The sequence below is a fragment of the Hyperolius riggenbachi genome, chromosome 8 (assembly GCF_040937935.1).
Source record: "Hyperolius riggenbachi isolate aHypRig1 chromosome 8, aHypRig1.pri, whole genome shotgun sequence".
NCBI lineage: Eukaryota > Metazoa > Chordata > Amphibia > Anura > Hyperoliidae > Hyperolius > Hyperolius riggenbachi.
Window position 1 is genome coordinate 203,725,351 of NC_090653.1, and position 27,384 is coordinate 203,752,734.

Sequence of the window (27,384 nt, forward strand, 5' to 3'; positions counted from 1 at the left end):
GTTACCAGCCAGACGCACTAACCAATTGCACCACAGCCAGGCTAGCTGTGACCTAACTCTACATGGCTATCTGGGGCTCTGTTGGCTCTGTTTGACAACTGTTGAACGCAAAAGGAAAAGACATGCCTGGATGGAATCGAACCTGTAACCTTGCTGTACCAGCCAGACGCACTAACCAATTGCACCACAGCCAGGCTAGCAGTGACCTAACTCTACATGGCTATCTGGGGCTCTGTTGACTCTGTTTGGACAACTGTTGAACGCAAAAAGGAAAAGACATGCCTGGATGGAATCGAACCTGTAACCTTGCTGTTACTAGCCAGACGCACTAACCAATTGCACCACAGCCAGGCTAGCTGTGACCTAACTCTACATGGCTATCTGGGGCTCTGTTGGCTCTGTTTGGACAACTGTTGAACGCAAAAGGAAAAGACATGCCTGGATGGAATTGAACCTGTAACCTTGCTGTTACCAGCCAGACACACTAACCAATTGCACCACAGCCAGCCTAGCATTTAGCACTGTGAAACCATCCTCTGCTAGGCATGATTTCATTTTTGCACCTCACTCTATCGCATGGTCCAATCACAAAGCCCTGCACCCAGCATGTGTCTCATATGACTGTCTACAAGTAAGATTTAGGTTAGCAGTCTATTTAGTGTGTGTTTGGTGGTATGGTGGTGAGCATAGCTGTCTTCCATGTGGTTGGCCTGGGTTTGATCCCTGGACATGTCATGAATGTGAGTATGGTTTTGAAATACTACAAATCTCTGGAGAGAGAGAGAGAGAGAGAGAGAGAGAGAGAGAGAGAGAGAGAGAGAGAGAGAGAGAGAGAGAGAGAGAGAGAGAGAGAGAGAGAGAGAGAGAGAGAGAGAGAGAGAGAGAGAGAGAGAGAGAGAGAGAGAGAGAGAGAGAGAGGAGAGAGAGAGAGAGGAGGAGGAGGAGGAGAGGAGGAGGAGGAGGAGGAGGAGGAGGAGAGAGGAGGAGGAGGAGGAGGAGGAGGAGGAGGAGGAGGAGGAGGAGGAGGAGGAGGAGGAGGAGGAGGAGGAGGAGGAGGAGGAGGAGGAGGGCTGGCTGGCTGGCTGGCTGGCTGGCTGGCTGGCTGGCTGTGCTATTCATTTTAGGCATCTAGAGGGATAGAAACCCTTACAAACCTGAAACAGTAAAATTTCGGTTGGAGACACGAAATTCGTCATTACGGAGTGAAATTTCGATTACGAAGGCATCTAGAGGGATAGAAACCTTTGCAAACTTTAAAATACTAAATTTCGTAATCGTAATTACGAAAATTTGCGTAATTTGCGAAAATTACGAAATTTCGATTACTGCTAAAATCGTAATTGTAGTAATTTCGCGAAATTTCGGAAATTCGTAATTAGGTCATTACGCTCATCCCTAGTTGTAGCTTCTGCCTTTTTTGTAGTCAATTCCTATCCTAATGTTGAAGCACAACCAGAACACCTAGTGAAGGGAATGTCCTCCAGTGGGACCATAAATAGAAGAATACCTTGACAGAGTTCTTTCACTTGTTATGCTATCCAAAAAATATGTTTTGGAAGGATTGGGGCTTTCACAGTATTAACTTATCTGTTCCATCTTTAACAAATGGATATGAGCAGAATCTTTCCAAGACCAAGAGAGACATAGATAGCCATTGAAATCTTACAGAGACTCTAACCTTTACAAATACTCTCAAAAATGAAAACTAAAAACTAAAACTATTTTGGAAAGAATTAAACTTGAATTGTAACCTGAAAAAAAATGTGTGAATCTTTCTTGAAGAAATGAATGACATTATAACAACTTTTCTGTCACCTTTCCAGGTTTACTGGATACCATGCCATACTGTAACGGTCGCGGAAATTACAGCACTGATACCTGTGGCTGCATTTGTGAACCTGGATGGAAAGGACCCAATTGCTCAGAAGCAGAATGTCCAGACAACTGCAACGACAGGGGAATATGTGTGGATGGAAAATGTGTCTGCAATCCAGGTTACACTGGAGATGACTGTAGTGAACTGACCTGTCCAAATGATTGTAATGACCAAGGAAAATGTGTCAATGGTGTCTGTGTTTGCTTTGATGGCTATGGAGGAGAAGACTGCGATGAGGAAGTCTGTCCTGTGCCTTGCGGTGAGCATGGCAAGTGTGTAAATGGTCGGTGTGTGTGTGATGAAAATTATACTGGGGAAGACTGCAGTGAGCCAAAATGTCCAAACAACTGCAACAACCGTGGGCGTTGTGTAGACAATGAATGTGTCTGTGATGAACCCTACACAGGAGAGGACTGCAGCGAACTAATTTGTCCTAATGACTGCTTTGACCGTGGCCGCTGTGTAAATGGTGTATGCTTCTGTGAGGAGGGTTTTACTGGAGAGGACTGTGGTGAACTTGCTTGTCCAAACAACTGCAAAGATAATGGAGTATGTGTGAATGGAGTGTGTGTGTGCAATGAAGGCTTCACAGGAGATGACTGCAGTGAATTAAGATGTCCAAATGACTGCAATGATCGGGGACGATGTGTTAATGGAGTATGCGTATGCAAGGAAGAGTATATTGGAGTGGACTGTGGTGAGCTGAGATGTCCAAATGACTGTAATGACAGAGGGCGATGTGTTAATGGACAGTGTGTGTGTGATGAAGGATTCATGGGTCTGGATTGTAGTGAGCTAAGATGCCCCAATGATTGTGACAACAAGGGTCGCTGTGTTAATGGTCAGTGTGTCTGTGATGAAGGATTTATGGGTTTGGACTGCAGTGAGCTGAGGTGCCCCAATGACTGTGACAATAAGGGCCGCTGTGTAAATGGAGAGTGTGTGTGTGATGAAGGATTCATGGGTCTTGATTGCAGTGAATTAAGATGTCCTAATGACTGTAACAACAAAGGACGCTGTGTCAATGGGCAATGTGTGTGTGATGAAGGATTCATGGGAGAAGATTGCTCTGAACTGAGATGCCCCAATGACTGCAACCACAGAGGCCGCTGTGTTAATGGAAAGTGCATATGCGACAACTTATTCATGGGTGAAGACTGTGGTGAACTACGATGCCCTGATGATTGTAACGACAGAGGAGTGTGCATTGATGGACAGTGCGTGTGTAACGTAGGATTCACAGGCGATAACTGTGGTGAACTCACCTGCTTTAACAACTGCCACAACCAAGGTCGTTGCGTAAATGGACAATGCGTCTGTGATGAAGGCTTTGTTGGAGAGTTCTGCGATGAAGGTAAGTCTTGACTTAGGAATATCACAATGCACTTTATGCATACAAATGTAAAGTGGGATAACCTCCACTTATTAACTGATATATATATATATATATATATATATATCACAGAGGCGCTAAACGCTTTAGCTGACATGCTGAGTTGTTCCTTGTTTTATGTTGCCTGAGGAAGCGGGCTTGGACCCGCGAAACGCGTAAATTGTCAACGTTAAATGCCAACATGATTGGTATGTTGTTGACCATACATGTTCTGGTTGATCCGAATGAAATAATGAAAGTTCAGTTTGAGCTTTATTTTTGAGTCTATGGTAGTGAGTGTGTTGGAATTCAGCAATGCATGGTTCAGAACCCAAACAAATGCATTTTGCACCATTGCAGCACGGAACACCTGGACAGCTACATTTTATTTAACTCTCATCATTTCTCCTTTCAAGCTGGAAGGTGGAAGTAATGAGATTAAATGAATTGTACTGTTGTACAGGATTCCTGATTCCTGACTTCCGTTTTTTTCTATCCGGATATCCGAATCCACCTGGATAGCCCGGATAATGCGTTCGGATATCCGCATGAACGCGAATATGTGGAAGTGCCCTTTAAATTGCTTTAAAAACATTTTTTTAGGGTAAATAAGGAATGTAGCATCATTATTTTTTTAAAGGAGAACACTAATTGATGATGTGGGGACTTAAAATCCCCCCCCCCAAAAAAAAATGGCTGTCAATTAACATTAGGCCTAGGTTCCAGACAGCGGTCGAGCAGCCCACATTGTGTCCAAAGTCCAACCGCACAACTGGGACATGACAGTTTTCAGCCAAGACACCTCCAAAAAATTACGCAGCAATTGTGTTTTGGGTTAAATATAGGTGGTATCAGTGGCCTGTGGCACCCTGGCCTGCACAGGCAGCAGGAGCAGGGCAATGCAGCAGCAGCAGGTGTAACGTGTGCCAAGAGCATGCCGGACATGGCACTTGCCAAGTGTCACGTGTCACTTGCCAAGTGTCACGTGGCGCTTGCCACATGTCATGTGGCGCTTGCCACGTGTCATGTGGCGCTTGCCACGTGTCACATGGCACTTGCCACATGTCACGTGTGCCACGTGGCACTTGGCAAGTGCAACGTGACACGTGGCAAGTGCCACATGACACGTGCCAAGTGCCGAGTGACAGTCAGACAGCAGAGGAGAAGACACTAGTGCACACTAACTGTCACACTGCCACTGCTCACAGCACAGCAGTTCGGTAGAAAGCTAACACAGTAGTACTACTACTCTAACAACTACTAGCACTGACTGCAGTACTACAGTACTAACTACACAATAACACAGTAATCCTATCCCGTAATCCCTAACCTATACCTAAGGCTAATAGCTGGCCAGCAGGCAGAAGCTGGCCTGGTCTGTGCACACTGCACAGCACACACAGACGCATAGCAGCTGCCTGCAGCACACACTCTGATAGGATGTTGGAAACAGCTGTTATTTCCCACAATGCAACAATGCTCACAGACAGCAAACTGTCAGGACCTAGGTGCGGACATCACACTGTGGGAGGGGTTTTACCACAATATCAGCCATACAGACCTCCACTGATGATCTGTTCAAGAAAAGATAAAGATTTCTCATGGGAAAGGGGGTATCAGCTACTGATTGGGATAAAGTTCAATCCTTGGTTACAGTTTCTCTTTAAAGTGAACCTCCGGACTAAAAATCTACTCAGCAGAACTGAAAAGGCTTGGTGTTTCTTTAACAGTTTCACAGCATCAGAACTTTGTTTTTCTTACCAAAGCATCATTTTTAGCTGCATTTTTAGCAAAGCTCCACCCCGGGCTTTTTTTCCCTGATGCTGTTCAGAGTATGATGGGATTTCCTATCTTGTTATTCACGTTGCCTAGCAACCGGGAGAGGTGCTCAGGACACAGGACAGTTGGAACTGTGTCTCATGTTCCCTGGCACCTCCTTTCAACCAAAAAGATGGCTGCCATCATGAAATCAAACATTTGCCTGTTCTTTTAAAACAGGGTGGGTAAGAGATTATAATACCTATGTATTTTAATTAACATAACTAATGTAACTTAATGACAGTATGTTTGTTTAGGCTGGAGTTCCTCTTTAAGACCTCTGTAGTGGGCAAGTACATTGCTGCAGCTTTAGATATCTGCAAGCAGGAGGTTTCATTTTCAGCTCACCATAAGAAGTATTGATGGTTATTAAAGAAGCAACAACAGAAATTATTATTATTGATATTGAAATCTGTATTTGCATGATGATAAATCTCACCTTATGTATGCCACATGCTAAATTGAAAAAGCAGAAATTTCACATTAAGCTGTCTGTGTTTGTGAAGTGGATCGTATTACTGTATTCTTTTGGCTCATTTCACATGAAGCACTGATGACAAAATCTTTGATCTTAACCTCACACACCTGGAATTTCCACTGCAGAAGCTTCACCAGTTTACATATTAGACATTCTATGATATTGTGGTGTATTTTCCTTGTGTTGTGCAAATGGAGGGAAAATATTCTCTATATCCTATAGAATTGTAGCACTCATGTAATTAAAAAAAGGTGAATTAATGTAACGAGCTTACCTTTCTGCAGTGAGTCCCGCGGCGTCTCCCGTGGCGTCTCCAGCGGTACTCACTCGCGTGGTCTGTCGGCCTCCAGTGGCATCCCTGGCACCCCTGTGGCGATGAATCAGCGCGCCTGCCTGCGCAGTGCACTAATGGTGCCCATACATGATACAATAGAAACATTTAATTTTCCCGTTTATTTGATCTAAATGATCAAATCAAACAAAAGTTAAAAATATTTTTTTTTTCGATAAAGAAATTCGAACGATTATCCCATTTTTTCGAGAAAAATCTGATTGGACATACTGGATAAATCTTTATATTCGATCTAACAGAATAATTGAACTAAGTTATCTAATCGAAAAAAATGAAAAATTGTACCATGTATGGCCACCATTAGACGGATGCGCGCAGGGCAGAGCAGCCTTTACAGGATGAGGAGACGTATCTGACGTGATGTCAGCTGTGAGGTAATCAGCTGACACCTTCTGGTAGGAGGTGCTGTCAATTCCCGGGGGTGGGCTTACACTCTGCGTTTTGGATACTTAAGGCCAGAGCATTCACTTGCTCACTGGCCTTGATACTAATCAGTTCGCTGGTTCTTGGCCCTTAACTAGTGAGAGTTTGAGAGCTATATTTCATATATTGCGCATCAGCACGATATATATGTACTCTAGGTGGTCAGTATTGTATTGTTTGTAATATTGTATATTGGCCTGTGTACCGACCTTTGCCTGCCTTTTTGACCACATATCTGCCTAGCTCCTTTGTACTTCTGCCATCTGATATCTGTGTACCGACCTTTGCCTGCCTATTGACGTTGTATCTGCCTAGCCCCTTTGTACTACTGCCATCTGATTTCTGTGTATGACTCGGCTTGTCCCTGACTTCGCTACTGTTTGATCCTTCCAATAAGACTGACATCTGACTTATGTGTGTGACTCTGCCTGTTATTTGACTTAGATTTTGCCTAGCCCTTCTGTACTTCAGTCATATGCTCATGTGTATGACCTCGGCCTGTCTCAGACTACGCTTTTCTCACTAGTACTGTGATTTGCACTTGTTAAGTCAGATCTCTTCACGTATCAGCGTGATAATTAAAGGACAGACATTCCCGTTGTTTATTTTTTTAAACATTAAAACTGGGTAACTTTGTATACTTGATCTTTGCAAAAAATAATGTCAATGGTGGGATTCTAGCAGGTTCAGTTAGTAATATTCTTCATTACGATATGCATGGTAGCATTATCCAGTTACATACTGTAACTGGTTATGTTATGTAACAGATATGTAACCAACAGATATGTAACCAACCAGTTAAATCTCCCAGAAGAAAAAAATGCTGTAATGCTTCCAGGCAATTACTGGATTCCCTTCAGATCCTATATGTCAATCTCCACCATGCTCTTTACCTAAAGTCAAGCCTCTGTTTTAATGGGAGACTGAACACGTCTACTGGACTTCGGGTGCCCCCAGGACTTTAGCAAGATATAGAATCTGAGGACAGGGAAACCAATGAAGTATCTGAAAGTAAATGAGAGGCAGGGTCCAGAAACCAGGACGGAAGTCAGTACCAGAGGTCAGGTATCAAGCAAAGTCGAAGTCAAGAACCAGCCAGAGGTCATACATTAGAGATCAAACTGCCAGATGGAAAATCAGGAATGAACAAAGAGATCAAGACAGGCAGCAATCCAATTTGAAACCAAGTTTTAAGCTGAGGTTGTAACAGTTATCAATCTGAATCAAACCGAATCCCACCTTGCAACTTAGTGACAAACTATGCAAGTGTGTGACAAAATATACTGCACAAATACATCTTTAACAACCCTGAAAATTCAGGCATCCATCCAGAACGTTTGGTTTATGGCACTGCTAATTTTACAATTCTATAAGCCAATTTGCAAGTTGCTGTTTCATTCTGCTTTAGCCTTTATTATTTTCTGGACTGTAAAGGGAGTACATATTGTCTGGGCGCCGCTCAGTTTGGCATGAGAAGAGCCGAATGACGGCTCTTCCTTCTGCCGCCAAACTCTGAGGCAAAGTTAAATACTATTCCCCCTCCGAGTTGTCGCAAGTACCCGGAGGGAGATATAATTCAGGGCCTGGCAGCCACCAGAGCCCCGAATTACCGCTGCGTGGGGTGCGCATCATAGCATTGCTGCTATGACGGCGCCAAACTTTGGCGCACGGCACTCAGTGCCTTGCACCGAAATAATCTGCTTAGCTGTAAAGGTGCATACACACACATAATAACTGTTTGGATCATTAGGGCGGGAGCACACTTGCTAAAGATATGCTGCTTGGCTGTAGCAGTGTGTACCGTTGCTTGGCTGTAGCAGTGTGTACCGTTGAATGAAGAGGGGAGGAGAGATGACATGGCAGCACATTAGTGAATTGCTTTTGGCAGGTGGAGTTCACTCATTCATCAGTTATTGTTTAGTGATTTACCATATTTGCTGCCGTATACCATGCACTTTTTCTCCCCCCAAAAATGGGGAGAAAAAGTCCCTGTGTCTTATATTGCAAAGGCAGGGCATCACCGAATTACAAACCGTGACCTGCTGCCATTGGGGTCAGGGATTCCCTGCCTGGGTCCCCGCTGTGTCTGGCTCCCCCCTGCATGCCTCTCCTCCCTCCCCTTGTATTTCCACCCCCTCCCCCATACGAGCAGGCTTACCTCATCCCCCATGCCCGTGGAGATTGCATCCATCCATCTTCTCCGTTTGGCTTCCTCTAGTGCCCGCTTCAAATGATGTGTAATTGATGGCACATCATTAGAAGCCCAGCAGGAGGCGACACAGGAGGAGACATGGGGGAACCAGGCACAGGCATGGGGCAGACAGGAGGAGGCATGGGGGAGACTGTTGGAGGCATGAGGGAGACTGGAGGAGGCATGTGGACACTGCAGGAGGCATGGAGGAGACAGGAGGAGGCATGAGGGAGACTAGAGGAGGCATGGGGGAGACTGAAGAAGGCATGGGGGAGACTAGACTAGGCATGAGGGAGACAGGAGGAGGCACGTGGGAGACTGGAGGAGGCATGAGAGAGACTGGAGGAGGCATGTGGACACTGCAGGAGGCATGGAGGAGACAGGAGGAGGCATGGGGGAGACTGGAGGAGGCATGGGGGAGACTGGAGGAGGCATGGGGGAGACAGGAGGACGCATGGGGAGACAGGAGGACACATGAGGATACAGGAGGACACATGGGGAGACATAAGGAGACATGGGGATACAGGAGGATACCATTTGGTGGAGTACATGTACAATACACTCCTGAAATATGGACGCACCAGGTTTCATTTACATTTCCTTTTTCCCGGGTTTTCTTGCCCTCTAAACCTAGGTGCGGTGTATATTCTGGAGCGTCTTATACGGCAGAAAATATGGTAGTTAGATCTCTAACATTGGGGGACAGATTCTTAGCTGAGACTGCACTGAATAACTTAACTAAAGATTGTCTATGTATAATGTGTATGAGGTTAAGGAGCTCTCATCTTTTGGGTATGCTTAGATTCTTTTTCTAGCGTCTTGCATGTTATTCCTCCTGGGGACTTACATCTGTCAAGCAGATGCAAAGGAACTTGACTTAATGAAGTGGCAGGGAATGTTATCACCAGTAGTCTTCAGCTGGCAGCACAATAAGACCTCAAAACAATAAAACAAACAAATGCATTTGGAGACTTTTTAAAATGCTTGATTTATTTATAAATGTGTTTTACAAAAGTTAGCATTATCCCAGCTTCCAGTCACTGGAACTCTGTGTAGCAATCCAGAAGATTTCCATAGAGATTCCCAGTAGTAGAGTATCGTAGTGTGTCAGCCATTGGTTAAAATACATATTTTAGAATAGAAGACAATACCACTTATTAGCTAACTCAATCAATTAAAGTGACACTGAAGAAAATAAACTAATTAAATAATGTATTGGATGTGTAGTAAAGATAATTAATAGAACATTAGTAGCAATGAAAAGAGTCTCATATTTTTATTTTTAGCTATATAGCTTTTATTTTTGATAACATTGCAGCTCAGAGAAGCTCTTTTGCATAGATAACAACTGAAGTTTCTCAACTCTTCCTGTACTGGAAACAATATGAGACACTTTATTCTTTGCTACTAATGTTCTATTTCTTAGCTGTACTACACATAGAAATCATTATATCATATATTTATTTTCCCTTCAGAGTCCCTTTAAAGAGAACCCGAGGTGGGGGTCGTACAAATAAATCTATACACAGAGGCTGGGTCTGGCTATAGTGCCCAGCCTCTGTTGCTAGTTGAATCCCCCTGAAGTGCCCCCTGCGCTCCGCTCTCCCCCATAAATTACAGCAGCGCTGTTTACCTTACTAATGTCACTCATGCCGCTTCCCCCGCCTCCTGCAGAGCACCGGTCCCAGCCCGCATCCCTTCCCTCCAATCAGCGGCGAGGGAAGGGACGTGGGCGGGGACCGGCGCTCTGCAGGAGACGTGGGAGCGCCGTGAGTGACACTAGTGAGGTAAATACAGCCCACTGCGACACGCTGCGTGTCGCCAGCGCGGCTGTAATTTATGGGGGAGAGCGGAGCGCAGGGGGGACTTAGCAGGGATTCACCTAGCAACAGAGGCTGGGCACTATAGCCAGACCCAGCCTCTGTGTATAGATTTCTCTCTACGATCCTCACCTCGGGTTCTCTTTAAAAGAGCAAGCTTTTGAATAGCTTTGAAAGCTTTCTCTTTAAATATTTACAGCTAACCAATAAATAGAATCGTACTCATTCAAAGCTTTCTGCTACAAGGATTTGCATAACAGTGGATGGCACACAGCCTCCAAATTAAGATTTATGGCCTTCAAATATCTAAAAATGTATAGCACAGGAGGAATAATTTGTAAAGATGTAAGATGATTGGAGTCAGGATTCTTAATATGACACCTCTGTGCATCTGTTCTAGTGATTCATTTAAAAGTCTTGAACTGAGCACTTCCTCCTCCAGGTCATACTGCTGCTTCTTGGCTACTTTTATGTGTCAGACAAAATATTACCTCATACAAGCTTATGGGAAATCTACTGATGTGTAGGCCAGAATGCAGTCAGCAAGCTCAAACAGGACTTGGAAGAGAACGTGAGCATTTTTTGCACGTTAGCATTCACGAAATAGAGATTAACACTACACTCCCTCCTCTCAAGGTTACTTGTATTGTGCTACCTCTAATGATTTTATAGGCTTCTTTTTCTACACATTTTGTACAATATAAATTTGTGTATTTTGTGTCCAATAAAGTAATGTTTTTTCTGCTATAAAACTCATAGAAGTAATACATTTGAAAATATTTTTAATTAGAAATAGTTTATTGCTTCTCGTAAAGCAGTACTACACTCTGGCATAATACTCAATTAAAAACTACTCCCCACTAGCTAAATAGTTATACTGCTGCCCTTGTCCCAAAGTAATGCCACCTGTGAGAAAATAGCAATATCCCCACTGTCACATTCATCTAGTCTGTCAGCTTGCATAGTAATATAATATCCAGTTCAATCTAAAAGCAAACTTTGTAGCACACAGAAGCTCCCTGTTAAAAAAACAAGCCTTATCCTTTTTTCTGAACATGCTTATGCAACAGCCAAAAGGCATTCATTTGAAAAGGGTACCAAGAAAAAAGGGTGATGGGCATAGCCAAGATTTGTTTTGGCTGTAAAAGAGTGCTGGGTATAGCCGAGATTTTTTCTGGCTATAAAAGGGTGCTCGGCATAACCAAAAAAAAATTTAGCTATAAAATGACACTCCTATCAGCTCAGAAAGCTAAGTGGTTCAGAGGTTGATAAGGCTCCCAGGAGAAAATTAAACTCAACCCATGAACCCTTTCAGTAACGCAAGAGTTCTTTAATGTATCCATATAAGCTTTTACAATACAAGATATCCTGATTTAAGCCTTACACTTTATAGCAAACTCTTATTTGCTATAAAATGAAATTGAAAAGATTTGACATCATGAGAGACCTTGTGACTCATGACCTTTGGTTTACCCAACAGTATCACCACCAGAAGATTTAGCTGTGACAGACGTAACTACAAGCACGATGAACCTTGAATGGGCCAACAAAATCAAAGTCACACAATACCTGGTCTCATACGTTCCCACAAGTCCTGGAGGTCTAGAGCTGGACTTCAGAGTACCCGGAGACAAAACTACAGCCACTCTTAAGGAGCTTGAGCCGGGTGTGGAATATTTTGTGCGTGTTTATGCTATCCTCAGAGACCAGAAGAGTATCCCTGTTAGTGCTAGAGTTGCAACACGTAAGTATGCACATGCTGATATCTGGCAATGAGTATCTTGTGTCCATTGCCATGTTTTTTACTGTTAAAACTATAGGGATCTAATTTCGCCTTCAGAATAATACCTTTGGGTGCTGTGTTTTTATTGTGTAATGGGCATCCAGAAGAGTTGAAGTTCAACTGCCAAATTTGTAAAAAATTGATAAAGTAAACTAAATATTACATAGCCTTCTACATGTCTCACTTCTGTATATGCAATAGAATCTTCTTTTGAATTTCCCACTCTCTTCCTGATTACAACATCTGACTTCTAATCAAACCCTTCACAGATAATTGGTTAAGCTCCGGTGATTTTAATCTGAAAGGTTGTGGATGGTTCAGGAACCAAGTATAGTGTACCTGCAGGAATGGTGTGTTGCAGTTGGTTCAGGAACCAAGTATAGTGTACCTGCAGGAATGGTGTATGTTGAAGTGCCTGTGCTTTTTATAGGACTTATTTATAGAGAGAACACCATCAATAAAGAATCAATTAGGAACAAATGGGCTAATTCTAGGGAGGTTGAAAGTGTTAGTGTATCTATGCAGTGCATTGAGAATATTTACTTACTTTGTTAATATGTTTTATTTCAGCCCCATGATAAACTTATTTACATGTATTTTCCCTTATCAAGGAATACTCTTTATAATGTCAAAGTGAACACAGGTTTTTAGTGAGTTTTGCACTTCTTTTTAAAATACCACTTGAGATCTTGCAGTAGTTTATCTTAATGATTAATGTTTAACCACTTTGCATCCAGACCTTTTTTCCCACTTATTGACCAGAGCAGTTTTGACAGTTTAGCTATGTTATTATTTAATCAGAAATAACTTTATCCCTAGGACACAAAAATGAAATGTATATTGTTTTTTCAAGACAAACTAAGCTTTCATTGTATGCCATTTTTTCCCTCAAACAATTTTGTTTTCTATTAATTTTAATGGGAAAATAAACAAAAAAAAATAGAAAAAAACTTTTATTTTTCAGTTTTACCAATTCCAGTTTAAAAATAAAAAGTGCTACTGTAGATAAAAAACACAAATTTTGTTTGGCTATACTTACTGCTTATCACAAAACTTAGATTATGTTCCGGTCACAATTTATGGTAAAGATATTTGATTATGAAATAATGCTACAGAGTGTATTTTTCACTATGAAATGAGAAAATAAAAGTATTTTTAATAGTAAAAATCAATCTCATTAGCTCAGGAAACATATATTCCCGTTCACCAATTAGTGCTGCATCAGATAGTGCCAGAAATGTGCACAGGAGCAAGCCCAATCCTGCACAGCAGTCAGTAGATGTACTGACTTGAGGCTTAGATGAAGTCACAGAGGACGTATATCTACTGACTTGTGGATAAAGTGGTTAAGATGCTTCTACAGATCCATCTGTGGTAAATGTGGAGGATCCATCTGTGGTAAATTCAATTAACTGAACATGATTAGGAACTCAGTTTATCCTTCTACTACATTAATTTGGTAAGATTATACAATCAAGAGTGTATCATTAGTGGGCACCTTAAAGTGAACCTGAGGTGACATGTGACATGATGAGATAAACATGTGTATGTACAGTGCAAAACATACTAATAACCAGGCTGTTTTACTTGTTTTATTGTGGTGCCTGAAGGAGTTAATTTTAATGCATGGAAGTGACAGCTTCTGTCCTGTTGGTACCTTGTTGGGAATATAGTAAGCATCACTAATAAGCTAATTACAGCCATAAAAGTTTTCCTTGCAGAATACAACTTCTGAGAGCAGATGGAGATAAAATACATGAACTACTACCCTTTTTCTAACTCTGGGACATGTATTAGGCTGCTAATGAGAGTTATCGTGTTACTTTAACTATTATGGTTTTAGCACAACTAAATCATTTTTTTTATTGTATTATATTTCTTTTTACAGATTTGCCAACCACAGATGATCTAAGGTTTAAAACTGTAAAGGAGACCTTTGTCGAGGTTGAGTGGGAGCCGCTAGATATCTCTTTCGACACATGGAAACTTATCTTCCAGAACACTGTGAGTGAAGTTAATGCATAAACCATTCGATTAAAAATCATGAAAACATACACACATACCAGTTTTTTTTTCCAAAATCATCACACCTACAGAAAAACATGTTGTTGTTTTTTCATGTTTTCCAAACTGGTAAAATATACATTGTAACAGATGTAACAGATGCCTCATAAGCCTTGTTTTGATAAACTGAGGCTAATCTGAATCCAGCAATTGGCACTAAGTTCCATCTTCCATGATTGGTATCTTATAACTACTGCCTAAAAGGTAACAACATTTGTAAAGCTCTTTTTCCCATAGAACTCAAAGTGCAAAGCATGTCTTCAGTTCAGCTATTAGTAACAGTTACAGGGTGAATCATGTTACAGAGATTAAAACTACCATAATACATAAGTGCCCTTTCACAGTGAACTCAAACACTTAAAGGGATGAAGCTACCCTGGTTGAATCTGGTAAGACGTTCTAAAGGTTAGGAGCAGCATGACACAAGGCTCTGGTTGGAAATGTTTTTAGGTGGAAATGGCCAAATTATGAGTTAGATTTTGTTAATCTGAGGTTGTGGCAGTGTGGTGCAGCTGCCAGAGATCCTTCAGACAGCCAAGGCCTAAATTGTCCAATAATTTAAATGTTATTATGGCTGTCTTGGAGAGTGTTCTTCATTGTAGCACTTAACCAGTCCAGTATATGAAAATGTTGGTGTTAGTTAAATGGCCTGGTTGTGACATGATGTACTGATTGCAAGTGGTGCAGGCCTTTATGTGGAATGCTTCTGCAGAGGGCATTACTATAGCCCAGCGGTTAACAGTTGTCTAAAATGCAAATATAAATAGGACAGGGCATTCAACCTGAATTACGTTGCGCCAGGGGCAATGACAGAAGTAGTCTGGGGGAAATTTAGTGGGATGTTTGAGATATCTTCTACACCATTTTCCTTGAAGCCAGACCATAGTGTTAGGCTATTGTATTCTTTATTTATCTCTACTTCACATTTAGATACTTTAGACTCTGTATAAGAGGAAGTGAGCAGAGGTCTTATGTGCAGTCTTTGATGACAAGATACTGGATCTTGGCAATATAGATTGTAGAGATTGTCAACTGTGCAGTACAATTAGGCTGGTTAGCTACATTTGCAACTTCCTGTTATAGAAATAATGATTTTTGTTCTCCTTGATTCCTGTTTTATAGTTTTTCTGATGAAGACATAAAGTATGTTTATATTTTAGGGAAGTGAGAATTTTCCAACTGTCATTCAGGCTTGCAATCCACTTTTTTATCACTTCATAGTTATCACACCATTGTGTATAGTGCTGCAGTGTGAGGTGTTTAAGCAAAAAATAATTTATGGCAAAAGCAGAATTAGTGATCATATTTCAGGACCGCAAAGTCAAGGTCTAGGTTAGAGTTAGTCCATCAAGGCTAAGGCTCTAAATGGGCTGTGACCAAATACTCTAACTAACAAGAGTTATCACTAGCTAATCAGACCAAGGGCTCTAGAAGAAAACCAGAACATAATTCTGGTGTCTTTAAAGAATTCTTTCTAAGATGACAGCTGAGAGAGAAGGAGGAGAAATTAGATGTGCCTTAACTGAGCTTTCTGGCTTAGGAAAAAAATCCTATCTGAACAACTATTTGGAGATAACCTGCTGAATAAAAAGCCTGAGCAGGCTTGGATGCATAGAAGGTATAACCCCATATTAATATTCCTGAACTTACTTGATTATTAAAAATAGTAAACAAGAAAAAAAAAAAAAAGATTTCACTAGATATGTCCTGGTATGAAAAAAAAAGATATTAATATTTGGGACATGGATTATTTGGAGTGTTATGGGAAAAAGAGATAGGATTTCAAAGAATAAAACTTGAAATTCATGAAGTCTCGGAAACACATTAGAAGGGTCAAAGATGTTTGGAGTGAAGTGTCAAAAGATAGCAAGAATTAACAGTTGTTAATGACAACCAAATGTAAATATTGTATTAGAGAATGCAAATAAGTTAGTAAAATAATTATGACCTTGCCAGCAGCATTGGAAGAATACATCAAACCACAATTGCTAATAACAGTACATGGACTCAAAAATATAAATAATGTGGATGCTAAATAAAAATTGCTGAAGTATAGGATTATGTCATGATCTTGTGGGATTTTAATGGAAGCGTAGGACGTCAGACAAAGAGAAACAAAGATGCTACGGAAAAGTTTGGAGAGAATACAGAGAGAAATGACAATGGAGAAACAACAATGGAATAGTGTCTGGCAAATAATTTGGTCATTCAGAATACACAATTCCCACACAAGTCAGTGCATAGATACACAAGGGAAGAACTAGTAAGGAAAGAAAAGTCAATCATAGACTGTATCATTACTGACAAAAGAACAAAGAGGGGCCTTATTGAGTCTCATGTCAAAAGAAGATGATCTAAACAAACTGTTATTTAATAATGGGGAAATACTTAAGAATATCAAAATCATAAGAAGTAATGAGCCAAAAGCTATTACAGATTTTAAACTTCCTATCTTCTGGCTAATGCTATGAGAAAACCGACTTCAGGTGCTTCCTTTGATGAGACATTGGATTAAGAAAGCAATTAGGAAGCATTTAAAGGGCGTGTGCTCATAGCCTTGGAAGAAGACTATGGGAAAATTCTAGGAGGATATAAGATAATAAGGACTGCCAGTTGAGGTGATGAGACTAGGGAGAAAGTCAAGAAGAAAAAGGGCAAGTGCAGGGGAGGACTGGGACCTTTTGGCCTGGGGGGACAACACAAACTAGAGGCCCATTTCACGGCATCCTCAGCCCAAAGCCATATCTTTCTTGTGTGCAAATCTTCAAATTGTGATGACTAACAGCCTCAGACACACACACACACACACACACACACACACACGCACACACACACACTATGTACCTGATGCCTAACCCCATTTCTCTGCACAATGTACCTGTCTGTGTCTGATGCCTAACCTTAAGGGAGTTATCAGGCTTTTTTTTTTTTTTTTATGAATATAAGTGCTACTTACCCAGGGCTCGTCCAGCCCCAAGCTCCCAGCATGTCCCTTGCCGCAGCTCTGCAGTCAGCTGTTCGCTGCCGCTGCCTCCCAGCCCCCGGCGATGACGTCAGGCCGACTGCGCCTGTGCGAGCGGCGCTGTCAATCACCGCCACATGGACCAGAGCGTACTGTGCAGACGCAGAACACTCTGGTCCACGTGGCGGTGAATGACAGTGCTGCTCGCACAGGCGCAGTACAGGCCGACATCCAGGTCGGACTGGTGCCATCGCCTGGGACTGGGAGGCAGCAGCAGTGAATGTCTGACTGCAGAGCTGCGGTGAGGGACATGCTGGGAGCGTGGGGCTGGAGGAAGCCCCAGGTAAGTAGCACTTATTTCATTAAAAATGCCTGATAACTCCTTTAAACAACCCCCCCCCCACACACACACACACACAAACCTACCTACCTGGTGATGCCTAACCCCACTCCTGCCCACCCACCATACAAACTACTTGTCTGACACCTACCCCCCCCCTCCAACTACCTGTTTAACAGTGCCTAACTGCCTGCCTCCCCCCTCCCCTGCCGCCACTCACACCACAAGAAGAAAAAACGTTCCCCCTCAGGCCAGGGTCAGAATGTGGATGATTATCACACAAAAAAAACTCAGAGGGCACTGGCCTGGGCAGAGAATTGAATTTGACAGCAGTAGCAGGCAGGCAGCAAAGTGTGAGTAACTCAGTGACAAGAAGGGAGAAGAAGTACAGAAACAAAATTTATAAAAAACACCTTCTCCTCTGGCAACCTGGACCCGACCTCCTTTATCCTCCTGTCTCCTCAGTCCTACACCTCCTCCTCCTCCACAGCAGCAAGCAGCTATAGGTGGCATCCCCGACTCCCAGCCCGCAGAGTGTCCGACTCCTCGAGCCAGGACAGCCAGCCAGCCACTCGTAGCTGCAGCTCCAGGCCCCCAGCCCCCCCAGCACAGAAAGCTGAAGAGTGAGACAGCTCACTCCGACGACACCTCAGGCACAGCAGCACAGGGGAGGACTGTGTACGACTCCTCCAGCCAGCCACTCGTAGCCACAGCTCCAGGCCCCCAGCCCCCCCAGCACAGAAAGCTGAAGAGTGAGACAGCTCACTCCGATGACACTGCAGGCACAGCAGCACGTTGCGGGCGGCAATGGCTCCAGGCGGGGGCAGAGTCAAGCAGGGTCAACCCACCGGGCGGGAGAGGACCTAAGCTATTTGTGTCCTTGTGCCGCTCACATCCACCGCAGGCGCAGCCACGCGCAAGGGCACACCACGGCCGGCCGCCTCAGCCCCTTCTCTGATTGGATACTTCAACTTGCCGGGAAATATCGTGCGAGGTTGCGATCCCCACTGCGAACCTGTCACCTGTGGTATGTCTGCGGCCGCTGCGTATAGCAGCGGCTGGCCCTAATTACTTAAGATTTGGGCCTCCCCCGTCCTCCTGGGCCAGTCCTCCCCTGGGCAAGTGGAAGATGTATTTAACTTTCTAAAGTCTGAAAAGCTGTGATATTTATAAAGGACATAAGAAAAAAGTTTAAAAATAATGCTGAACGCAATGTCCAATGTCTGGGAAAATAACAGACAAAAGTCAATGAAGGAAGACAAGCACGCCCTCTAAAATGAAATCTCAAAACATAAAAAAAAAGTAAGACAAAATCCCTGCATGAATCAGACATGAAGAGGTGGAGAGAGTATTTACTGGATGCAGTGGAGGGTACAGAGGAAGGGGAAAAAGAAGAGGAGTATGAAAGACAAGTCTAGGCCACATGTAAAAGTGCTGAAATACCAACAAAACTCCAACATGCAATAAGGAAACTATAAAAGGCTGTAGGAAAATGATGAGAGATTTGGGAGGAAAAGGGAAGTCTAATTGTTAATAATCACCTTCACTTGCAAGGATAAAAAGTGCAGAATAACTGGAAAAGTACGGAGGTGTCTTAAAAAAAAAAAAATCTGTGAAAATCAAGAGTTTAATAAACATAGATGGATGCAGGTCACTTCTGACTGAGCATACAGAGAAAAGTATAGGCATGACAACCTGAGATCAAGCTAATACCTATTGTCAAACACTCTCTAGAAGAAACACAGTGTGCATTTAGGCCCAGCAGGTGTACTAAATACCATTTTTGACAAGTAGCCAAAACGTGTTTGAATGTTATAAAGATGTACATTTCGTAATAACCATGGGGTGTCATGCACCAGCAGATGAGGTTCAATCTCTTCCATTCCATCAGAGCAGACCTTATTGGGGAAAGAGAAGTTACCAAAAAGACAAGACCTCCATTTAAAGGTTCAGCTAACACCCCAGCTTTCACGTACAGCAATGAGTACAGGGTATTAAATTAGTGACATAAATTAAGACTTCCAACAATAGAGATGTGATTCTTGAGGAAGAATTTAAAAACAGATGTGCTAACATTTCTAAAGGGTAACACCTGAAATACATAGTAATCAATACAAAATACAAACAAGGAGACCTAGGAAACCTAAAAGAGAAAGCTGAAAAGAAGAGTTGGTTGGAAATCATTTTGGTAAAACTTGAAAACTGACAGGTAGAGGGGGATGATAATGCACTGTAAGTAAGTATTGTTACAAAACATTTTAGCAGTGCATAATAAAAACCAAACTGTTTTTATGTAGAAGTCAGTATCATTTGCTTTTAGAATGACCTAAAATTGGTCATTCTAAACCTAGACCTAAAAATTGGTATTAATAGTGCTATTTTCAGGAGCCAGGGTAAGGAGACACACTATGAAGATCCCTGTCTCACAAAAATGGCCTTTTTATTAAAAAAATATTTTCTCAAAAATTGCAGTTATGCTAATCTCTAAGATATATAGATATTTCTCTACATTTTTGTGAAATGAATAATATGTTCTTGCTGTTTTTTTTTATTTATTTTTTTCCCAGAAAAAACGGAATGGAGAAATTAGCACAAGCCTGGAAAGACCAGTTACTACTTACGTACAACATGGTCTTGCCCCAGGAGAGACCTATGAAGTATCAATTCACGTGGTGAAAAATAATACCCAAGGTCCACCTTTAACCAAGCTCACCACTACAAGTAAGTATTACATGTCATTACATTTATATTTGCATTGCTTGCTTGTTAAAAGTGGTATCATTACAAAACATTTTGCCAAATACTCATTTGTCTGTAGGCGGGTCAGCAGTCCACAAGACACTAATGGAACTGATAGGGCATTTATGAAACCCTCGTCTGATTGTCACTGTGTTTAACTAAGATAATTGATACTAGCATCTGAATGCATCTTCATATGCATATACTGTATAGTTGCATTAACGCAATATACTCGCATCTCAAACTTAGTATGACAAGTACTTACAATAATAGTAAATTATTTGCAGTCTGTGCTGGTTTCTGTTTAAATAATGTTCAGCGAAGCTCTCACTAAATGCTTCCACAGTTATAAATTACTCTTTAAGCTCATTTGCATATTTCTATTGGAGTGCTGATAATATCTGCAAACACTGAGAGCAGCTTTATAAGTTGCTTCTGTCACATGCTGCAATGTAAACAATAACCGTGACGAACTTGGATTTAAAGAGAACCCGAGGTGTGTTTAAAGAATGTTATCTGCATACAGAGGCTGTATCTGCCTATACAGCCTAGCCTCTGTTGCTATCCCAAACCCCCCTAAGGTCCCCCTGCACTCTGCAATCTCTCATAAATCACAGCAGGTGCTGTGAGGCTGTGTTTACATCTGTAGTGTCAGTCTCAGCTGCTCCCCCGCCTCCTGCATAGCTCCGGTCCCTGCCCCCATCCCTTCCCTCCAATCAGCAGGGAGGGAAGGGATGCAGGCGGGGACCGGAATTCTGCAGGAGGCGGGGAGAGCAGCAGACTGACACTATAGAGATAAACACAGCCAGCTCTGACAAGCTGTTTGTCAGTAGCGTGGCTGTGATTTATGAGGGATTGCAGAGTGCAGGGGGACCTTAGGGGGGTTTGGGATAGCAACAGAGGCTGAGCTGTATAGGCAGATCCAGCCTCTGTATGCAGATAACATTCTTTAAACCCACCTCGGGTTCTCTTTAAGAACATAAGTAAAATCAGTAACACAAATGTCTTGCATTCTTAATCAGAGCCTAATTTTAAGTTATTTTAAGCCCACATAAATATAGGTACCCCAGCACATTAACTACTTAAGGACCGTAGGCTTACACCCCCCTAGTGACTAGCCTATTATTTACAACTCAGGCCACTGCAGCTTTAAGGGCTTGCTGCAGGGCTGTACAACTCAGCACACAAGTGATTCCCCCCCCCCTTTTCTGCCTACCAATAGAGCTTTCTGTTGGTGGGTTCTGATCCGTGCTGGCATGTTTGTTTATTTATTTTTTATTTATTTGTATTTTTTTAATAAATATTACTATTTTTTTTCTACCCGGCCCTCCCTCCCCCTGGCAGCCAATCACAGCGATAGGCTGTCATAGGCATCAGCCTATGACAGCCAATCACTTCTGTGCCTCCTAGGGGGACAGCCATGCCACACGGCTGTCCCCAGTACAGCTCTGCTGTAGATCGCAGCACTGTACAATGTAAATAGATGGTGGTTTCGCCGTCTTACAATCTCCTAGCGGCAATCACCGTTGGGATACTGATGACGGAACGGAGTTGCTTTGTTGCAGATGCTGACATCGCTCATGATTGCACTCACATGGCCTGGAGCATTCTGTGCAGGTGAATAACTACTGTGTAGAACACTCTGGGCCTCAAGAGCATGATCACAAGCACCGCAGTTGGGTGCTCACGTGCTCATGCAGGCACAGAAGATGCCAACCTGGTGAGGTTGGTATCTACAATGGAAGGGAACCCCTGAGCTGTAGGAAGCCCCAGGTAAGTAGATTTCATTTTATTGCTCGGACCTTTCCTTTAAGGAAAACGGTAAACTTTTGATGGCATATCAGCAATCAGTTTAATGTCTGTATAGAATTTTCCCATCTTCTATGCTGGTCAAAGCTTCGACAATTTGCTATCTGCCATGGCAGATTTTTTTCAACTGACTATTTTGCTCCCAGTTACTAAGGGGAACATTCATCCTCTCCTCTGCCTCCCCTCTTCATTGGACAGCATATTAGTTTCAGGAGACAACATCCATACACTGTCAGCTTGCTTTAGTTAGTCATCATAAGGCACTGAAAGCAATTGGATTATGCCTGCACACTTCATAGTTTGTCCCAGAGCAGGGACAATGTCCTTCAGCACCCAAGGCTGAGACACCAAAGTGCGCCCCTCCATCCCTCCACCCCAGCCATCACACACTGATTGCTATTAGACTAAGAGGGCCACAGGGCCCACAACCTCCCCAACACCTTAATATCTAGTTATCTGGCTTGCAGTCACTGCTATGTATCCCCTTTTCTTATTTCTTTCTGCTTAATACACAATTAGGAATGACAGCTGAATGAATTGTGCGCCCCCTCCTACACTGCGCCCTGAGGCTGGAGCCTCTCCAGACTATGCCTCGGCCCGGCCCTGGTTTGTCCCATACATCCATGCTTGTAGATCATTTGATTTAGAAATGTGGGGCATCATTATGGGATGTTGGGTACTGTTTCATGGATGGGTTGCTATGGCTCCTAAGCATTATTACTACTTCACAAAAATACATGCAATGTTAGCAGGCAGGGGCATAACTTTAGGGAGGAAGCTCCTGTAACTGCGGTGGCAGAAACGCAGAACTGTGGAGGGCACCAACTACTTTCTGTCCCTGTTTTCAGGGTTCCATCCTCCAGATCAGGTGTTGTTGTGCCTACACTTGTTATGGATGGATGGATCATGATTACCATACTTATTATATGACTAGGGATGGAGTGACCATAAAGAAAACGTGTTCCCAAACATTGGTTCATGTCTGAATATGACTGTTCATGACTATTACTTGTGTTTGCCTGGTGAACTGCATGGGGAGTTTTACCCCTTCAGTATTTATGATCCCTGGTAGATGGACCACTAGAAAGTTGGTGTCACCAATGAGAGAGGATAAAAGAGATGTGATCATGGGGGACAATTTAAAGATTTGCTGGGTTGCTGGGGGAATACCATAATTTGCATTTGCAACCTTGTTAGTAGGCAGATATTTGATTGTTATCATTATTTTTTTAGCACTGTATGTAGTGCAACCCAAATAGTGTGGCATAGATACATGGGACATTCAAAACTCTACAATTAAGATATTGATAAATGTAATGAGGAGGCCCTTACCCTTGCAAGCTTACAATCTAGAGGCTATGCATTATATTGTTGGATAAAAAGCTATGCTGGGACCAAAAAAGTTGCTGAACTATTCAGTATATCATTTTTGTTGCATATGTGTATCTGATGAGAATAAATAGTTGTATGTTTTTCTTTACGCATATGTAAACAATGAGTGTAGTTGAAATATCTAAAGCCCATTAATTGGAAGAGTTATCCAAATACATTTTGCTATATGCAATACAACAGAATACAACTGCCTTCACATGTGTAGAATGTTTATGAAATACTTAGGCTGAACAGCCCCAAAGATAATCTTACTTACTGAATCTGAGTCTGAGAAGGACTAATTAAAATTACCCCATACGAGGTACATTACTACATGACAGGATAATATTATTATTATAAAGAAATAAAAACATTATAATTACAGTCTTGACATTCTAGCATGTTAATATTCAAAACAAATTCAACTTGGAATTCTATCACTGTTGTGGAATATTAGTGTGTGGATGCTTCAAGATGCCGAAATGTGTGACCAGTGGGCTTTGTGACAAAGAGAGTAGTGTTATACCTATAGGCCTGAGTGGAAATGAAAACACATGACTGTGAGCGCCAGTAGAGAGGGTGGTGAATATTTAAGTCAAGCCAGCTGTTTCGTCACACAATGTAAAAATATCAGTCATGACCTATTTCTCTCCACTGCAAAGACACATTCCATTTAATCAGACTAAACACGAACATGTCTGCTCCCCCATAGTTACAGAGACTTGTGAATGAAAATGAAGCCTGTAAATCAATAAATCTGCTGGATCCTTAGTGAGAGCAGAGGTGGAAGGAAACCACATAAATGGTGCCTGGAAAATCCATCATTTTTATGGCACTGGGTTTCAAAACTCTTTGCCTCCGTTCCCTGTGCACAGTTCAAGGCATCCCTGAAGGACTTGTGCACATAAATCTGAGAAAACAGAAGTTTACTATAAAAGTTTCATGGTAAAACGTTTCTTTTCATGGCAGGAAGGCACTAAATCTATCTTCCAAACATACAAACATACTATTGATTCGCTAATGGTACTTGTCCCCAGTATGCACATTGCTTGTTGTATATAGGAAAATAATTGATTTATTTTACCAATCATTTTCATTAAGCTCTTATTCTGTGAACAACATCCATTTGGATTATTGCTTTCTTTATTGGAAACAACAGCCTGGTGTCATGCGCTGGAGATTCTTAATTGGAACACTGGTTTTGCTTTCATTTTTGACATTTACAAAGACGTAAGCAGCATGAGGGAGAGAGATATGTGGCTTTTTCTCCCACCCCGTTCCTGAAAGAAGGTTTTATGATATGTGAATGTGGGTGCTAGACATGCAAATTACTAAGTCATTCTGAAGAGCAAGCAGTAGACCAGGCATTGTTTAATAGCATGATGTAATGAAAAGGTCTGGGTGAAAGCCAAACCAATAGTGTCTGTGGAAGTAACTACTTAGAAGGTCACAAAACTCACTGAGCTCATTTGGCTGTATGAAAAATCTGCTTGAAGCATGCAAGGGCTGTACATTAACACTGCACTTGGCAACATATATCATTTTCAGTAACACTTTCTTGAGAATGTGTATCTAATGTCAATTAACTAAGGGGTCTGCTTTACTTAAGCACGAAGAGTGGCAAATTAATTCAGGAAGTGATATGACTCTGATGCCACTTTTTTTTTTCCTTAATTTTCTCGAATGTGAAGATTTTTGCATTTCCTTGAACCTCTGCGCAGGGCTGGTTCTAGACTTTTTGCTGCCTGAGGCAAACTTTTGAGGATGACCCCTCCCCTCTCCATTTTGGAGTGATCACACAGCACCAAAATTTAGAGAGGTAGATAGCCAGCTATAGTTGCCCCAGTATAGCTAGTATAGTTGCCCCCAGTATAGCTAGTATAGTTGCCCCAGTATAGCTAGTTTAGTTGCCCCAGTATAGATAGTATAGTTGCCCTAGTATAGATAGTATAGTTGTCACAGTATAGGTAGTATAGTTGACACAGTATAGATAGTAAAGTTGCCCCAGTATAGTTAGTAGAGTTGCCCCAGTATAGCTAGTATAGTTGCCAACAGTATAGCTAGTGTAGTTGCCCCCAGTATAGCTAGTACAGTTGCCCCAGTATATGCTTTTGTACTAATAAATAATTCATCTTATGTGAATTTGTCATCATTGAGGTAAGCCATCTCATCTTTCTTTATTTTATTATTGGTTTTAGAATATTTTATTCCCATTGGGTGCCTCTTCCCTCTTTACTGTGTCTTATTCCCTCCCCCCTAGTGAGGGGAGTTCCTCACACCTGAACCCAAGTGGAACCACCACCTTACGTGTGATCAGTGTGCATGTGACTTTTTTTCAAAGAGAGCGACCACCTCCAGGATTCCTGGAAAAACCTGAGTGGAGTCAGGGTTATACATCTCCATCTGTCTGAAGTGGTCGGTTGCCACCTTGTGCAGGCCACCATTGTGAGTATTTTTGCTCTATCTTTTGATACATCCATCAACTATCGTGACATACTGAACCATTTGGGCTCCCGTTGTCTCTGTGTTTTTTTCCTTCTAGTGTTGTACACTTTACCCTTCACCATACGTCCATCGAGTTCAACCAGAAAATAAAAATCCTTGAGCAGAGGGTTGGTCATGAGTGATTAGTGAGCCTCACTAATGACAATTTCAATTGAGTCAGATGATATCTGTACTCCAACTAGCCTTCTCAACCATCTTTTTATAATATTTAAAAGGTGTGCATAGCTGTGAAGCTGTATAAGTACCACATAAGCCTCATAAGTATATTCCAGGTTCTAGGCCATCCTTAATGTTTACTTGTACGAGAACTCAAAATAAACAGCAATTTCACGTACCCAAGTAGAGTTTCTCTTAAGTAAACACTGATTTATTTATTTTCTACACAAGTCACCTTGCTGTAATTTTTAAACTGTTTATACAACTTGTTTTCAGGACTAGATGCCCCCAGCGAAGTGGATGTAAAAGATGTGACTGACACTTCTGCCTTATTAACATGGGTGAAACCAGTAGCAGAAATCGATGGGGTTTCCCTGACCTATGGAACAGGAAATGAACCCAGAACTACAGTAGAGCTTTCTGAAGATGAAACCCAGTATGCACTTAACAATCTGCGACCGGACACAGAATATGAAGTGACATTAATATCCCGGCGTGGAGAGATGACAAGTTTCCCAGTCTCAGAGACATTTACAACAGGTATTTTAAATCATTTTTATATATTCTTTAACAGTTAAAGCCCAATTCTATTCAAAGCATTTTATGTTTTTACGGAAAAAATGGTTGTACTGTAAATACCAGGTCAGTTTGAGGATATCATTAGTGAGCTTGTTTATTTTGAACTAAAAAAGCTTTACTATTTTGTATAGATATTTGAACAGAGGCGCCAAAGGAGGAAAGAATGGTCTAAAAACTGTTTAAAAGGGGGAAGTTATGGTGGACTTACCTCCCTCGTAGACAAACAGTCATGAATGTATTATTTTTTTTATAAAAGAATAACATTTATTAGATGCTTCACTTTGCAACGTGTTTTGCAGGTACAGTTCTGCCCCATCAGGCAAATAACGGAGATAACTAATGTGGGTCTAGATCGCAGAGGCGCTTGGTTGCGTTCCAGACCAACATTCGTTTTTCTCCGTTATTTGCCTGATGGGGCAGGACTGTACCTGTGAAAAGCGTTATTTTTTTATGTAAAAACAATGAACTGATGTCTGTTTGTCTATGATGGAGGTAAGTCCACCATAACTTCCCCCTTTTAAACGCTTTTTAGATATTTTTATCTTACTTTGGCCCCTCTGTTCAAATATATGGTGTAAATGGAGCAAACAAAAGGAAAGGTGTGGGACTTTTTTACACAATTTTGCAATCTGATATCAGCATCATTTTATTTTGCCAAGCATGACTGAATTGTGCCCCGAATTGGGCTTGGCACATACAAGTTTTTAGTGCAAGAAAGGGCATACAAAGACACAGCAGAGTTTCCA

General features: G+C 41.9%; 1 protein-coding gene across 3 annotated transcripts in view; it reads left to right on the top strand.

The window, feature by feature from the left end:
- TNC (tenascin C) overlaps positions 1-27,384 on the top strand; it is a 200,070-nt gene that overhangs the window by 67,974 nt on the left and 104,712 nt on the right. For all 3 annotated transcript variants that reach the window (XM_068248108.1, XM_068248109.1, XM_068248110.1), the window contains exons 3-7: positions 1,824-3,230; positions 11,811-12,074; positions 14,002-14,117; positions 20,047-20,200; positions 26,336-26,599. In XM_068248108.1, coding sequence (XP_068104209.1) covers positions 1,824-3,230; positions 11,811-12,074; positions 14,002-14,117; positions 20,047-20,200; positions 26,336-26,599 — 2,205 coding nt within the window. The remainder of the gene's footprint in view (positions 1-1,823; positions 3,231-11,810; positions 12,075-14,001; positions 14,118-20,046; positions 20,201-26,335; positions 26,600-27,384) is intronic.